Source organism: Rhinatrema bivittatum, chromosome 4 (genome assembly GCF_901001135.1).
Source record: "Rhinatrema bivittatum chromosome 4, aRhiBiv1.1, whole genome shotgun sequence".
Taxonomy (NCBI): Eukaryota; Metazoa; Chordata; class Amphibia; order Gymnophiona; family Rhinatrematidae; genus Rhinatrema; species Rhinatrema bivittatum.
Window position 1 is genome coordinate 336,694,046 of NC_042618.1, and position 15,185 is coordinate 336,709,230.

Below are 15,185 nucleotides of genomic sequence, written 5' to 3' on the forward strand. Positions count from 1 at the left end.
TAAGTATTAAAATAAAAAAATTAGGGAGAGTTAGGGTAGGTTTAGGGGGCGGGGAGGAGAGAGGAAGAGGGAGGACAGATGGAGTTAGGTGTTGGAAAGTTCCCTCCCAGTCCACTCTTTAATTGGAGCGGACTGGGAAGGAACTGGGGGAGGCTCGATTGCATCACTGTGCATTATTTTGTAAAATTACCCCCCCCCCCCCCCCCGTGTGCGCGAGATGCGGGCCACCAGCATATGCGCGCGTGGATTTTAAAATCCAGCAAGCATGTGCGCACAGCCATCAGATTTTATAACATGTGCCCGCGCCGGGAACCACGCGCACATGGACACGCACTCCTTTTAAAATCGACCCCTTGATTTGCAGATTCCCGCTCTTCTTTGGGAGTCATCATTTGTTCGCTCTGGAGTAAAATAAGCGGTCAATTCTGATAAATAATAGTTTCACAGGTCTCACAGAACTCTGATAAACTCTGATCCTGGATATATATTAGGACCATAAAAGAGGCTCCAATATTATTGCAGTACCAAGTCCCACACAGTACCATCTGTGCTGATGTTTCTTTTGGCCCCACTTGGTGCCAGTTTGGCTAGCAAGGCTAATAAATTCTTTGGCTTGTCACATACAGTAAAGAGGAGGCTTTCTCATGTCTGCATCTGGCTGCACATAGCCAAATGCCAAAGTCCATTTTCCTCTGCATTTAACTGTACATAGCCCAAATAGGCCAATGTCCATTTTTACTGATGTCAGAGGATCCATCTTAGTTGCTTGTCCCTATTAGCAAGAATTGGGATATTTCCTACACATCTGCCACTTCTAGTGCTTTCTCCAGTGTGAGCTCTGGGTGTCAACACATCAAATTCCGCATAGGTCAATTCAGCCCATCAGGAAATTGCTCCAGAAGGACCTGATTGGCTATCGAGGCATGTCTTTGCCTTTGGCTGTAGCCATTTCCATCCTGCACCTTTTAACTGATGAAAGAGGCTATGTGGGGTTTCCCTGAGCTGTAGGGTACTCCTTCAGAACTGCTACCAGTAGGTCCAGGGTCAGTGCAAGGGAATTAGGCACCCTAGACAAACCTTCAGCCTTGCGCCCCCACCCCCACCCCCAGACCCAGCTCCGACCAACTTCCCCCTCCCTGGCCACCCACACAAGTAAATATTGTGCATTTATTATAGATTTTACATCAAAAAAGGCATTCAAAGTAAGCATGTAAATATAATTTACATATTGGGGCGGATTTTAAAAGCCCTGCTTGTGTAAATCCGCCCGGATTTACGCGAGCAGGGCCTTGCGCACCGGCGCGCCTATTTTCCATAGGCCTGCCGGCGCGCGCAGAGCCCCGAGACTTGCGTAAGTCCCGGGGTTTTTTTGGGGGGCGTGTCTGGGGCGGGGCCGATCGACGCGGCGTTTTGGGGGCGGGCCCGGGGGCGTGGTTTCGGCCCGGGGCGGTCCGGGGGCGTGGCCGTGCCCTCCGGAACCGCCCCCGGGTTGCGTCTCGGCACACCAGCGGCCCGCTGGTGCGCGTGGATTTACGTCTCCCTCCGGGAGGCGTAAATCCATGGACAAAGGTAGGGGGGGGTTTAGATAGGGCCGGGGGGGTGGGTTAGGTAGAGGAAGGGAGGGGAAGGTGAGGGGAGGGCGAAAGAGAGTTCCCTCCGAGGCCGCTCCGATTTCGGAGTGGCCTCGGAGGGAACGGAGGCAGGCTGCGCAGCTCGGCGCGCGCCGGCTGCCCAAAAATCGGCAGCCTTGCGCGCGCCAATCCTGGATTTTAGCAGATACGCGCGGCTACACGCGTATCTACTAAAATCCAGCGTACTTTTGTTTGCGACTGGTGCGCCAACAAAAGTACGCGAACGCGCATTTTTTAAAAATCTACCCCATTATGTCAACCAGAAAACCCTGCTAAAAGGCAAAATATCACTTATGTGGGAAGATAATTTTAGACAGTTAGTTAAATCCCCAAAAGACTTTGTACTGCAAATAGAGAGCTATGGATCAGGGCAGGCTCTAATGATTGATGAGTATGAATCAGTACAATTCATTATATCAGTATATAATTTAAATACAAAGATTGTATAAAGGCATGACACTATCATCATTTGTTTCCTTAATTCCTGAGACATTCTTGCAACAGTGAGCTGATAAAGACTGGGATGGCCCCAAGGAACATTTGGTATCTCTTGGAAGATCAAAGGCTATGACATCTGGTGTCTTTTATCAGCAGGGAAAATCAAATGCTAAAGACTAGTACCAATCCCAATGAGCTGATAAGTTAAAACATTTGGGGGTAGATTTTAAAAAAGTACGCCCGCGTGTACTTTTGTTCGTGTACCAGGCGCAAACAAGAGTACGTCGGATTTTAATAGATACGCGCGTAGCCGCACGTATCCTTTAAAATCCGGGGTCGGCACGCACAAGGCTGCGCAAAATCGGCAGCCTCGGAGGGAACTTTCCTTCCACCCCCCCCCCCCCCGGCACCTTCCCCTCCCTTCCCCTCCCTAACCCACCCCCCCCAGCCCTATCTAAACCCCCCCTTACCTTTATTGCAAAAGTTACGCCTGCCCAAGGCAGGCGTAACTTGCGCGTGCCAGGCCAGCCGCAGGCGCGTGATTCCCCGGCACAGGAGCAGTTTTGGAGGCCTCAGCCACGCCCTGAAACGCCCCCGGGCTGGAACCACGCCCGCAGCCCTGGCCCCGGATGACGCGCTGCCGCGACACGCCCCCGACATGCCCCCCAGTAAAGCCCCGGGACTTATGCGCATCCCGGGGCTTGCGCGCGACATCTAGCCTATTCAACATAGGCTCGGCGTGCACAGGGGGAGCTTGGGGCAGGTTTTCGGGGGGTGTGCGCGTATCTTATGTGCGTACCCCTTTGAAAATCTGCCCCTTGGTGTCTTTTACCAAATGGGAGATCAAAAGACTGGTACTGAAATACCTTCCTGGATAAAGTGCAAACTGAAATACCTAACTTGCAGAGGGATATATAATGCATAACATTTGCTTATTTTAGTTGGATGAGCTGAAAGGAAAACAGAGCAAGTTGTTCTTTTTCAGAGTTCCCGGGCCTGAGTTTTCCAGGTTTCTATGAACGCTGGCTTATATAGAGGAGGTTGTATAAGGGAGGTGTTCTTCTTTGTTCTTCTTTATTGATCTTTGATTAATATTCTATCTTTATTTCTGTCTGTCTCCTGTTTACCTGTATTGATTTATGTACAGCTTATTGTGATACTGTATTCAATGTTGATATACTTTGCTTTACCAGATTGTGCGTAGCGTGTTCTATGCCAAAATATACCTCCATATGGCCCCCGTGCACAACTTGGACCCCCCCCCCCCATGGTATTAGGCCTATTATAAAACTTGTTAGGTGTAGGCTTGGCTCTCAAAGCCATGAATAAAGTGAATTACAATTACAATATAGTAAACCTTCCACATCAAAACAGCAATAATTTCCAGGACTTAAACTATAACAACCCTACTTATGAAAAGACAATACTGTAAATATTGCACCAGGCCCTACAACACCAATACACGTCCTATTAGAAAACAGAACAAACCTAGCTGCCATAGAACTCTACCCAGAATCCTAATGCTAGCAGAATACCTAAAATCCAATCACACATGCATAACACAGACAAACCCTCACCAAATACAGAATAAAGAGACCATAAAGTAAAAATTAAAAATGTGCAGACAAAAACTGAACAGGAAATCCCAACAATAGACTTTGAATGCAGCGCAACAATGGGAAAACAGAAACACTGCCATTCTTCATAAAATATCAATCAAATCAAGAAATATATAATAAAACCATACTGTTAAAAAATTTCAAAATAGCTGACAAACAAAATGAAATCGAATAATTTAAATCTCATGAAAAATTTAAAAAAATGATCCAACCTCCAAATCAAATATTGAAAAACAGCAGACACATCAGATAACAATAAGGGGGTCATTTTCTATCCCTATCACATGTGAAAAGGGACTTTTCGCACGCAAAGTCCTTTATCGCGTGCGATAGCTAGATAGGGGCGGAGTCGGGGCAGAGTCGGCACCAGAAGAGGAGGAGTTGGGGCGTCGTGGGGCAGATGCGGCGGAAACTTCACTGGCAGCAAAAAGGTAAGACCCCTTATCGCCGCCAGTAGCGTGCCCAATAGCGCCACCTTTCACGGTGGCGCTATTGGGTGCAAAAGCCGGCAGTGATAACACCACGGTGGTGCGATTGCTTCTGGCTTTCACAGGCCCGCCCCCCACTACCGCGGGATTCAGAGAGGTGCGCAACATTAGAAAATCCAGCCCTTAATGATTAAAGCTAACAAGGATATAAAATCAACCACTCTGCATATCTGGGATCTTTTGATTTCCAGAGGCCCTGAGATTATCGTGGATTAGCTCATGGGGTGGGGAGGGGGGGTTGTTGAACACAAATTTTCTCCTTTCTCTCTCATACAAGTGCACACACATACAAACACCTACACATTTGTTCTCTTTCACACATGCACACTCTACTAAACGCACACATATGCTCTCTTGCTTTCACACTCTCTCACACATACACACATCCTCATCCACTCAGGTTCCCTCTATCTCTCACTGACACAACATATTGCTTGTTTCATTCACACACACACACATTCACAGAGGCTTCCGCTCTTTCTCTCTCTCACTCACACACATAACCTCATACAAGCTCTTTTTCATACTTACATACACACTCCCTCAAAGAGGCTCGCTTTCTCTCTCTCTCTCTCTCTCACACACACATACATACACACAAACACTTGCACACTGAATTCCTCTGTCTATCATCCCCACACACCGACTCTGTCTCTTGACTGAACACATATACACACACACAGGATCCCTCTCTTCTCACACTTATACCCTCACACAGGCTCCCTCTCTCACACACACACAGGTACTCTCATTCCCACTCACACAGGCTCACTTACATATATACACACACACCATTCCAATCTCTTGCTCACTCACAGACTCATTTTGGGTTTCTCCTTCCTGCAGGCGCTATAGGATCCACCCCCAGATCTCCCCAGCCTCTCTTTCTCCTTTGTCTTCTACCACGGACAGGATAAGCTCCGCCCCACAGCTTTCCCAGACTGCTCTCAGTCTTTTGCAGTGGGTGAGATGGGTTCTGCCTGTGGTTCTGCTGGACCTATCTCCAAATCTGGGCCGCAAGCAGGATGAGCTCTATTTGCAGCCCCACCAGGTCTATCTCTAAATCTGGGCTGCGAATGGGATGTACTCCACACGTGGCTCCATGTGGCTGCTCTTTGCTGCACCCTATTCATTGGCACTCTAGATTACTGCCTAGTTCACCTAGTGGAAGTGTCAGGTCTGTGTAGGTCTTCATCATATAATCCACTCTTTCCAAGATGGCAATTTTGACTGCAGAATAGTTAGCCCTCCCATCAGGCCTGTTCATTCTGACAGTATGTCCCCTCTGATTCCTAGGTGCCCAGCTTCTAAATCCTGTAGAGATTCAGCGACTCCCTTGCTGCCTGGTGAGCTTTTTCTGGGGACCTATCTTAGCTGTGCCTAGTGAAGATATTTGGGATGGACTGCAGAGTCACTTTCAGCTGCTAGCACTACTAGCTATCCTGGAGCTGAAGTTTCCTCGCTTTCTTCTTCAGGTTCTCCAGCTCCCAGGGATAGGAAGACCTGGTATTGAATCATCAGAGGAAGACATGCCAGGAGGCAGAAGCTCCTCTGCCTCTAGGCAGATAGAACAGCTGCTTCTCTTCTGGCAAGAACAGTTGAGCCAACAGCAGAGGTCCTCTCGGGAGAAGCAGAGCTTCCTGAGATGTGGAGATGGCATGACTGGCATGTGTTCCATGCACACAGGAACTAGAAATAGAATGTGCATAAAGTACACACATTAAAAAATTGTCTATACAAAGTATGCATGGCTGACTTATTAACAACATGGAGGGAGATGGATGGATTTTCAGAGTAGCATGACTCTTATTGCAGTTATCTAAAAATCTGGGAAAACTTTTATGTGATGACAGACACCCACTTCTGTATTCACATAGAAACACTACTGAAAATTGGTCTTCTCAGTCCTAGAGAAAACTGGAATATTTGTAGGCTGAGATACCTTTGATTGCCCCAATAGATATTGTATTGCATGAGCTTTCCAGACTTTTTCAGAAATGAAAAGATTGATTTTTCAAAGGGCACAATAAAAATAATATTTTTAATTTGTAATAATATCCAGTGCCTGAAAAATGCATAATATAAATTTGTAAATGAAATTAAATAGAAAGAAGATATTACTTCTTGCTGTCTATAATTTAAAATATTGCACAGTGCAAAAAAAAATAAAGATAAAAATTTCTTCTAATTTTCTAAGAGAACGCTTCGCCTTTTCTTCAAAATAGGTTTTGAAATCTTATGCTATTTGCGAAACTACAACATGAAACCACCTCTCCACACCTTCACGGCTATACAAGAAGGAACATACTGTTGGGTACTGATGACCTCGTTGCTGGAGTGCAGGAAACAAACTGTGAGGTCATCAGCTATGAGGCAGTTCTATGACGATGTTTGGTATTGCACCTTTAAATGTTAAAGGAGAATTTGCAATGCGATCTCATGTTAAAGGGTAAAAAAAAAAAAAAAAAAAAGCCGAGTCTTATTTTGCATGCACCTCGTACGGTGTGGAGAACAAAGCATTAAGTCTGAGCATGAGAGCTGTGGAAGATGCTGCTGCCTCCGATGCCACAGAAATCCAGCAACATCCTTCCCAGCTCTCCTTGGAGACGTCGGAACGGCTCACTTAGCAACAGCATCCTGTTCCCTGACAACAACGCTCCGTTTTGTGACGTCAGCGCGCTGTGCGTGGCGTCCTCTCCCCCACCCGCCAGATAACCAGCCCCCCCTCTGCGCCGGTTCCATTCTACTTTCCGTCCAGCGCGCTCGGCCCTGACGCCACCAACAATGGCGGATGCCGCAGAGTCACCGGCGCCGGCCTGGTCCTCGTCGCCTTCGCCGGTGTCCCAGCAACATGCCGGGCTCTCGCACCTCCTCCAGGGCTCGGCGGGGCCGGAGGCGGGGGCTGCCGGTGGCGCCGGCGCCCAGCACCTCTTCTTTTCGCAAGACCTAGTGTCCGGCCGGTACCGGGGCACGGTCCGCTTCGGCCTGGTGCGACTGATCCACGGCGAGGAGGACTCGGATTCAGACGTGGAGGAGGGCGGCCGAGGCAGCTCGGCGTCAGAGTCCGGGCCCGAGGAGAGCCGGGCCAGGCCCCTGCGGAGGGGCTACGTGCGGGTGAAGTGGTACCCGGAGGGCGTCAAGCAGGATATGAAAGAAACCAAGGTAGAAAGAGATCTAGGGTGATGGGAGTGGCCGCCATTGAGCCCCCTTCCTCCCCCGGTAGATGCTTACTGCTCCCCGTGCAGCCTGAGCTAGGGGAGGGGGGGGCCTGTCAATTGCAGCTTTAACTTGCAGCAAAACGTGAAAGCTTTTCTCATTTCCACTATTTGCAGTCCTCTGTGGAAAGGGGTGGGTGGGAGGGGAAGTGAATGCGAAGCGTCTAAATAGGTTGAAAGTGTGGGAAAGATCAATCAGAGGCCGAGGGGCGGGCACTGAATACGGTGTGTGACACTTGCAGGTGATGCAGGGAATCTGAATCGGACATTTGGTTTGGCTGGAGTGAGGCGCTAGTCTCTGGAGAGATGCTGCCCCTGGGAGAGCTTCTGGCATTTATGCATTGCCAGCATCCAGACAGCTGAGGAGCCGATTTAGAGCCCGAAGTTCCGGTTTATGTGAGATAGAAATGTGGGGACAATTACGCTATGAGATCTTTTAAAAGACCTACAGCATGTTTGATCTTATGTCTACACATTCAGCCACTACAATACTTGTGGCTGTGGGGAAAATTGCTGACATCTTATCATTAATAAGATGTGAATGATCGTAAGGTGCTGTATTAGCAAATAGCATGACTTACACAGAAATATGAAGTGAATGACTCGAAAGTTGAGATGGTAATGCTAGTGTGGAGTTCGGAATAAAATATATTTTATTCATACATTTCATATGATGGGGCCTGAACTTTTACTGAAGTAACCTAATGCTCCCTACTTCTTCCTGCTACTAATGGAAAAAATAAGTTGTTGGGTTATTGAGACAAATCTCTGAAAAGAAGAAAATCATAAAGAAACTATACAGTAGCCTAATTTATAATTTTAAGTGATATCAATAGTGTATGTATGGACCAAGTAATACAACATGGACAGACAGCTTAATGTATTAGGTTAAAACCAAAGGTAATGAAATATTTATGAAACTTAGGGACCACTCAAAATTTAGAACAGAGGTTCCCAAACTTGTCCTGGGGTCCCCAGCCAGTCAGATTTCAGGATATCCACCGTGAATATACATGAGAGAAAATTTGCATGCTATATAGATCAGTGCATGCAAATTTCTCATGCGTATTTATGGTGGATATCCTGAAAATCTGCCTGGCTAGAGGTCCTCCAGGACAGGTTTGGGAACCTCTTTATTTATTTTATTCCATTGCTGGTTTTTTCCTCTCTAATTTTGCCCTCCCAATCTTCAGTCTACCCCCTCCTCAGCTTTACTGTGGTCAGCAGCTCCTCTCAAGGCCTGGAGAATAGATAAGTTAGAATACAAATACAATAGAGAACTTGCTAATTATGAGGATGTAATTAGTTATACCCTGTATCTGAGATCATGTTTATGGGATATCTAAATTATTTTTATCTGCATGGTAAAAAGAAATCTATCAACCAGATATGATTGTCAAAGTCTTGAATTAAGAAAGATCGTATAATTTTCCAGATATCCCACCTGGGTAAACTATGTTCTGCTTTAATATTTTCCTATATATATTTTTTAACCTATAGTAACAGAGTAATCAAATCCATAAAACTAAATAGTTGTGGTTTCATGATTTGTGATTGTATTTAAAATGCTTCTAGAACAAACTTAGTATGGTAGATATTTATCAATAACCACCCCCTACCCTAATATTCCTTCCTTCTTACTATCAGCAGATCCAGACAAGTACCATAAAACTTAAATGTCAAAGATATCATTTGGAGACAGAATGTTGGGAATTATTAGAAAGGGAATGGTGAATAAAACGGAAAATGTCATAATGCCTCTGTATCGCGCTTTGTGAGACCGCACCTTGAATACTGTGTACAATTCTGATCGCCGCATCTCAAAAAAGATATAATTGCGATGGAGAAGGTACAGAGAAGGGCGACCAAAATGATAAGGGGTATGGAACAGCTCCCCTATGAGGAAAGACTAAAGAGATTAGGACTTTTCAGCTTGGAGAAGAGACAGCTTAGGGGGGATATGATAGAGGTGTTTAAAATCATGAGAGGTCTAGAACGGGTAGATGTGAATTGGTTATTTACTCTTTCGGATAATAGACTAGGGGGCACTCCATGAAGTTAGCATGTGGTACATTTAAAACTAATCGGAGAAAGTTCTTTTTTACTCAACGCACAATTAAACTCTGGAATTTGTTGTCAGAGGATGTGGTTAGTGCAGTTAGTATAGCTGTGTTTAAACAAGGATTGGATAAGTTCTTGGAGGAGAAGTCCATTACCTGCTATTAATTGAGTTGACTTAGAAAATAGCCACTGCTATTACTAGCAACGGTAACATGGAATAGACTTTTTTTTTAAAATTTATTTATAGTTTTTCAAATTATAACATTTACAATCAAATGATATAATCATGAATACAGATATTTCAAAAAGAAAACACTTTAAGAAATAACATTTAACTCAGTCTAAGAAACAACTGATCTAGCCCACATCTAGAGAAGGAGAGGGAAAATAAGATAAGTGCCTTTTGTCATTTATATATCACATCCTAATTCCTTGTCCTACTAAGGCTTATAAGTCTTATCCCTTATAAAACGCTGAGGCTGTGAAGGATCAAAGAAAATAAACTTATTAGTTTCATAAGTAATTTGGCATTTACACGGGAACTTTAAGGAGAATGTAGCACCTATATCCAGGACTGCTTGCTTTAAAGATAAAAATTGTTTCCTCCTTGCTTGGGTTGCTCGAGATACATCAGGAAAAATCTGTATCTTTTGCCCACAAAACTCAAAATTTTATTTTGAAAATATTTATTAAAAAATAAATCTATCTTTTTTCAATAAAAAAAAGTAATAAGCAAGGTAGCTCGGGATGCTATATTGTCTAAAGAATCTTCAAGAAAAGTTGATACCCCAGGGCTTTCTAGTGTATCAACTCCTCCTTCTTCAGCCTGAGTCGTTTTCTTTTGGGGTAAGTAATACATTTTTTATGTTGTTGGAATACTCTGAATTTCATAGGAAAGAATTTCAACTACATACTTCTTTAAACAATTCAATTTCTGACATCAATCTAGATATTGGAAAATTTAATAAACGCAAATTACGAGATCTCATTTCGTTCTCCATAAATTCCATTCTAGTATGTAATGACAAATTATTTTTTATGAAAGAAACATTGGTTGCTTGTATATTTTTAACCATTGGGTTCAAATTTGCCACAGCCTGCCCCATTTTTCCAGCTCTATTATCTAATTCCACCAGTTTCTCTCTTGTTTCTACTGAGAATGTATGAACTTTTAATACCGTCCCAGAGAGCTTTTTATCAAAACTCCTCATCAACCTCCATAAGTCCAACATTGATACAGTTTCAGGTTCAGATACATTTTCTTCTGTCATACTTTCAAATTCAAGGCCTGATGGACATGGAACAGCAATATTCCTAGCTGTGGCCTCGCTACCCATATCATTTACACCTATTAATATATTACCCACAGGATTACCCACCACTCCTGCCATGGTGTGGTTTAAATTCTCCTGGGTCATAATATTCGTAGCTCCAACCAATGGACCTTCCATTATAGGTAACAAGGTAGGATGTAAGGACTTGGAGGCTCGAGGAGCTCCTATAGAGGTATCCCCCCTCTACCAATCCTCCTTCAATGGATTCCCGCACTCTAACTATGTGGGAGTCCATAGGTCCTATTCTTTTTGACACTGGAGATGTAGGTGATGAGGTATAATTTTTTGATTTTCGTTTCTTACCCATAATATTTTTCTACCGGGGCGCGCCCCTTTGGCTGTGCGCCGGTGGCTGCGCACCGCAGTTCGCTGATCTTTATCGTCCCGTGGGGCGCCTCCCGCTGACGTCACTTCCGGGTCCCGCCCACGAACCAGGTCTCACCTCCAAAGGTAATCTTCCAGCATTCCAGGAAACAAAATTAGAGGGCTTTTCTCCGGCACTGAGTCTTCCTCCCTCAACTCCCCGGAATAGACTTAGTTTTTTGGGTACTTGCCAGGTTCTTATGGCCTGGATTGGCCACTGTTGGAAACAGGATGCTGGGCTTGATGGACCCTTGGTCTGACCCAGTATGGCATGTTCTTATGTTATAATTCAAAAGTCCGAACGACTGCTAATGTTCGTTTAAAGTTAAATTTGCAGTCAAATATTATTTTAATGTGTTATAATGCATTAAAATATACTTAGCTTTTGGCAGTATGCATGCACGTAAGCCAGGGCTTCATTTGGCAACAAAATTCAAAAGATATCCTTGATATTTAAGTTTTATGGTGCTTGTTTGGATCTACTGATTGTAAAAGAGGAGTATTGGGGTTGATTTGTTGTCAATGTATTTATAAATGACCATAGCTAGCTGCTGTTTGATTAAAATAAATAAATAACATATATATATATATGTGTTAGCAATTCAGATTTCTTACACTTGTAGCTCAAAAAATTCAACCTCTGCCTTTTGCCAGCTAGCTAGGGTATTCGTGCTTTTTAGTGGTTTACACATCAGAAGAATTCTTATGGGCACTTTATAGGGGTCTTACATCTCTGTTATCAAGTAGTAGATCTGTCCTAAATATGAGTTTTGAGATCAGAAAATATGTTTTCTCTTTGCTGTTCTGGTATTTTCATGGTGGTGCATTTTACAGTTCTTCCAGTAACATTTTGGCTTCTGGATTCTTAAGTCTTGTTTTGAATTGATGAAGGAAAATTCATGCAAGCTGGAAAGACTGCACTTTGATCAGATGGCTTTGTTAAAGCATCTTCAGTGTATATAGTGCTGTACAAGAAGAGGAAAATAAAGACACAGTAAACAAGTTGTACACATAGCTATTGCACCATAATTTTGTAATACCAATTATATTACTTCAGATTCATCTGCAGGAATATGAATTAAAGAAATAAAAGGCAAATCTTGGAATACTGAAATATGAAACATTACATTCCACCCTTAAGTAAGCTATAGTAAACATTTGAAGATTAAATGGCCTGTTGGTGACTTATATTCAAGTTGGAATTCTAGTGAGAGGAAGCATAGGCCCCAGTGATCTTTATATTTCATGATATTCTATCTAGTCTACCAGTTTTCCTTGTCTATTGTAATATTGTAGACCTAGTTGACCTCCAAATTTACTCTCTCTTCCTTTCAGTAAAAAGCCCCCTCTGCTTTCTTGAATTCTGATACTGAGTTTTGTCCCCACTACCCATTGGGTTCATTGCATTTGTTATCCTTCCTAGGAGGAATTGTTTCCATGGTACTGCTGAATCTCATCCTTCCCATTTCTTCAGATCATGAGGAATTAACTACATTAAGATGCAGAAAGCAGTTCAGCAGTAGGATGGAGAGGCTATCTGGTCTTTTACACTGAGTTCCCCATCATTGATTATCTGCTTGTTGGTGAGAGGTTGTATATGTATGTGCACATGGTGCAAAGAACTCCTGGCTCTCAAAACAAGTCTGCTGTCTGGAGGCTAGAGTGGCAGGTCTGGAGGAATTGAGGCAGAGATATATATAAAGGGGACCTTCAGGGTCACAGTAGCAGTCCACCTCTAGTCTGGCAGCCTCTGTACTGCTTTTGGAGGAACAAAGTTCCCAGAAGGAAAGCATCACCTTGGTGTGACAGGAAGTGATCTATAGCAAGGCCCTGCCTGCCAGGTGCTGCAATATCCTCTTGCACCGAGGATTCTCTCCAGAGGCATGTACCCGGGAGAGAAGGGTTAGGATTGCCGCAGTTATTAGGAATGCAGAGGGCTGGTGGGCTTGAGGATTGTTTGTAGCTTGCTTGCCCTGTGAGAAGGTAGCAGGCCTCACGTGGTAGCTAGATAGGAATTTATAGTGCTGGTGAAGAGCCAGCTGCCATGATGTATGTGGGTACCAATAGCGTAGGCAAGTGCAGGAGAGGAGTTTCTAGAAGCCAAATTTCTTCTTTTAGGAAACTGGAATCCAGAACTTCCAGGGTGGCATTCTCAGAAATGCTCCTCATTCCACACACAGGATCCCAAAGGTGGGTTGAGCTCCCGAGTGTGTGTATGGATGAGATGATGGTGCAGGAAAGACGGCTTTAGATTTGTTTGGAACCGGGAAACATTTTGGGGCAGGGGGAGCCTATTCTGATGGGATGGGCTCCATCTTAACCAGGTTGGAACCTGACTGCTGGCACTAATACTTTAACAAAAGAGAGAAAACAGCTTTCAAACTAAATCACGAGGAGAGCCAACAGTCGCTGAGGAGTAAGTCGTTCAGAGAGGTATCTTCCAAGAATACTGACATAACAGGGAAGCTAGAATATCCCGAAAGAAAGATTGTGGTAAAGGCTGAAGTAGCCCAAGTGGATTTAAAAAGCTGACAAATATAAAGGATTCCAAATTACCTGTATAGATTTCTAATAAGCAGATTAAAAATAAAATCATACTCTAAATTTATCTGTTTGCAAATGCCAGAAGTCTAAAGGCTGGAGGTTTAGTATGTATGGCACGTAATGAAGATATAGACATAGTAAGCATCTCAGAGACCTGGTGGAAGGAGGCTAACCAATAGGGACAATAATACCAGGATACAAATTAGATTGACATGACAGGGCAGCTTGAATTAGTTGAGGGGCAGCACTACATACTTAGGGTGCCAGGTAGCTTATAACCCAGATTGGCCACTTTGGAGACAAGCTACTGGGCTCTATGGACCTTTTAATCTGATTCATCATGGCATATCTTATGCGCTGTGTCATAAAATGTTTTGTTTTTTTTTTCCTTGTGCTTTACTTCTTCCTTCTAAACTATTTTAGAGGGGGGGGGGGAGTTTAGTTTTTTTAGGCTTTCTTGGACTTTTCTGTACTGTCATTTTTGTAGAGGTGTGGCCTGCTGTTAGTTTGGCCACAACATTTTAGAAGTGGCTTCACCAGTGATTTTAAACAGATGAGTTCTTATCCTTTTTTATGCCAGTTATACATCTCCCTGTGCAGCCTAGCATTTCATGGACTCTCCTGTTTTACAACTGCAGGGCTGTGTATGACAAATTGCCTCCAGATTCCTCTTTATTTTGAAAACTAGTATATAAAACTGATATAATTTTGTGCCCTGAGCTGTTTGAATTTCTTAAGCTATGCTAGTCTTAATTTCCTTACCAGAACGCTCCTGCTACATCTGATCATGTCTTTAATACTGTGACTGAATTGGATAAATACCGCTGCATTAATTTTTACTGTGAATGTAGTAGGACCAGCAGTTCATTTCATATATAGTCTTGACCATTCTGATTTCACTAGGCAGCTCTTGCATTAAGTATGCAGTAGATCAATCCCAAGTTAAAGATGATAGGATATAATAAATTTTGCTTCTTAGTTCTGCTGCAGAGGTTGCCTTGATTGGCATATATTGCTCATCGTGATTTCATTTTTTACAAAGGGGGGGGGGGGGGCTGGAGAAGGGGAAAAGATTGCATAGGACCAGGCAGCATGTGGTATTTTGTGCTGCTGGGATTTTGTGGTGGTTTTTAACATACTTCGGATTGCTTGCATCAGATGTGCAGACATCAATCTTAGCCAGGAAGGGCTTGAGCTATGGACCTGTAAAACCCCTTGTCCAGAATTGAGGAGCCTGCTTTCTTCTTTAGAAATTTTCCAGTAAGGGATCATAGGCCCTGCCTTATCGTGAAGGATTGTTCCCATAGGCATGACACTGCAGAAACGCCTCATTGAATACTGGCTTGTGTGACTTAGCAGCGATGGAAGGTTCAAGCTTATCTGAGTGGGGCAGAGAGTGCCCAGGATTTATTGTAAAAGTGTTTGCTCAAGAACCCTAAACCAATAAAATTAATTTTGGTTGAACACACTCTAAATTATCAGATTCAGTAAC

At 43.8% G+C, this 15,185-nt stretch overlaps 1 protein-coding gene across 1 annotated transcript in view; it reads left to right on the forward strand.

Moving 5' to 3' along the window:
• Nucleotides 1-6,870: 6,870 nt before the first annotated feature.
• The window catches only part of UBE2O (ubiquitin conjugating enzyme E2 O), a 173,371-nt gene continuing 165,056 nt past the window's right edge, over nucleotides 6,871-15,185 (forward strand). Inside the window, exon 1 of the mRNA XM_029600426.1 lies at nucleotides 6,871-7,338. Coding sequence (XP_029456286.1) covers nucleotides 6,961-7,338 — 378 coding nt within the window. The 5' untranslated portion in view covers nucleotides 6,871-6,960. The remainder of the gene's footprint in view (nucleotides 7,339-15,185) is intronic.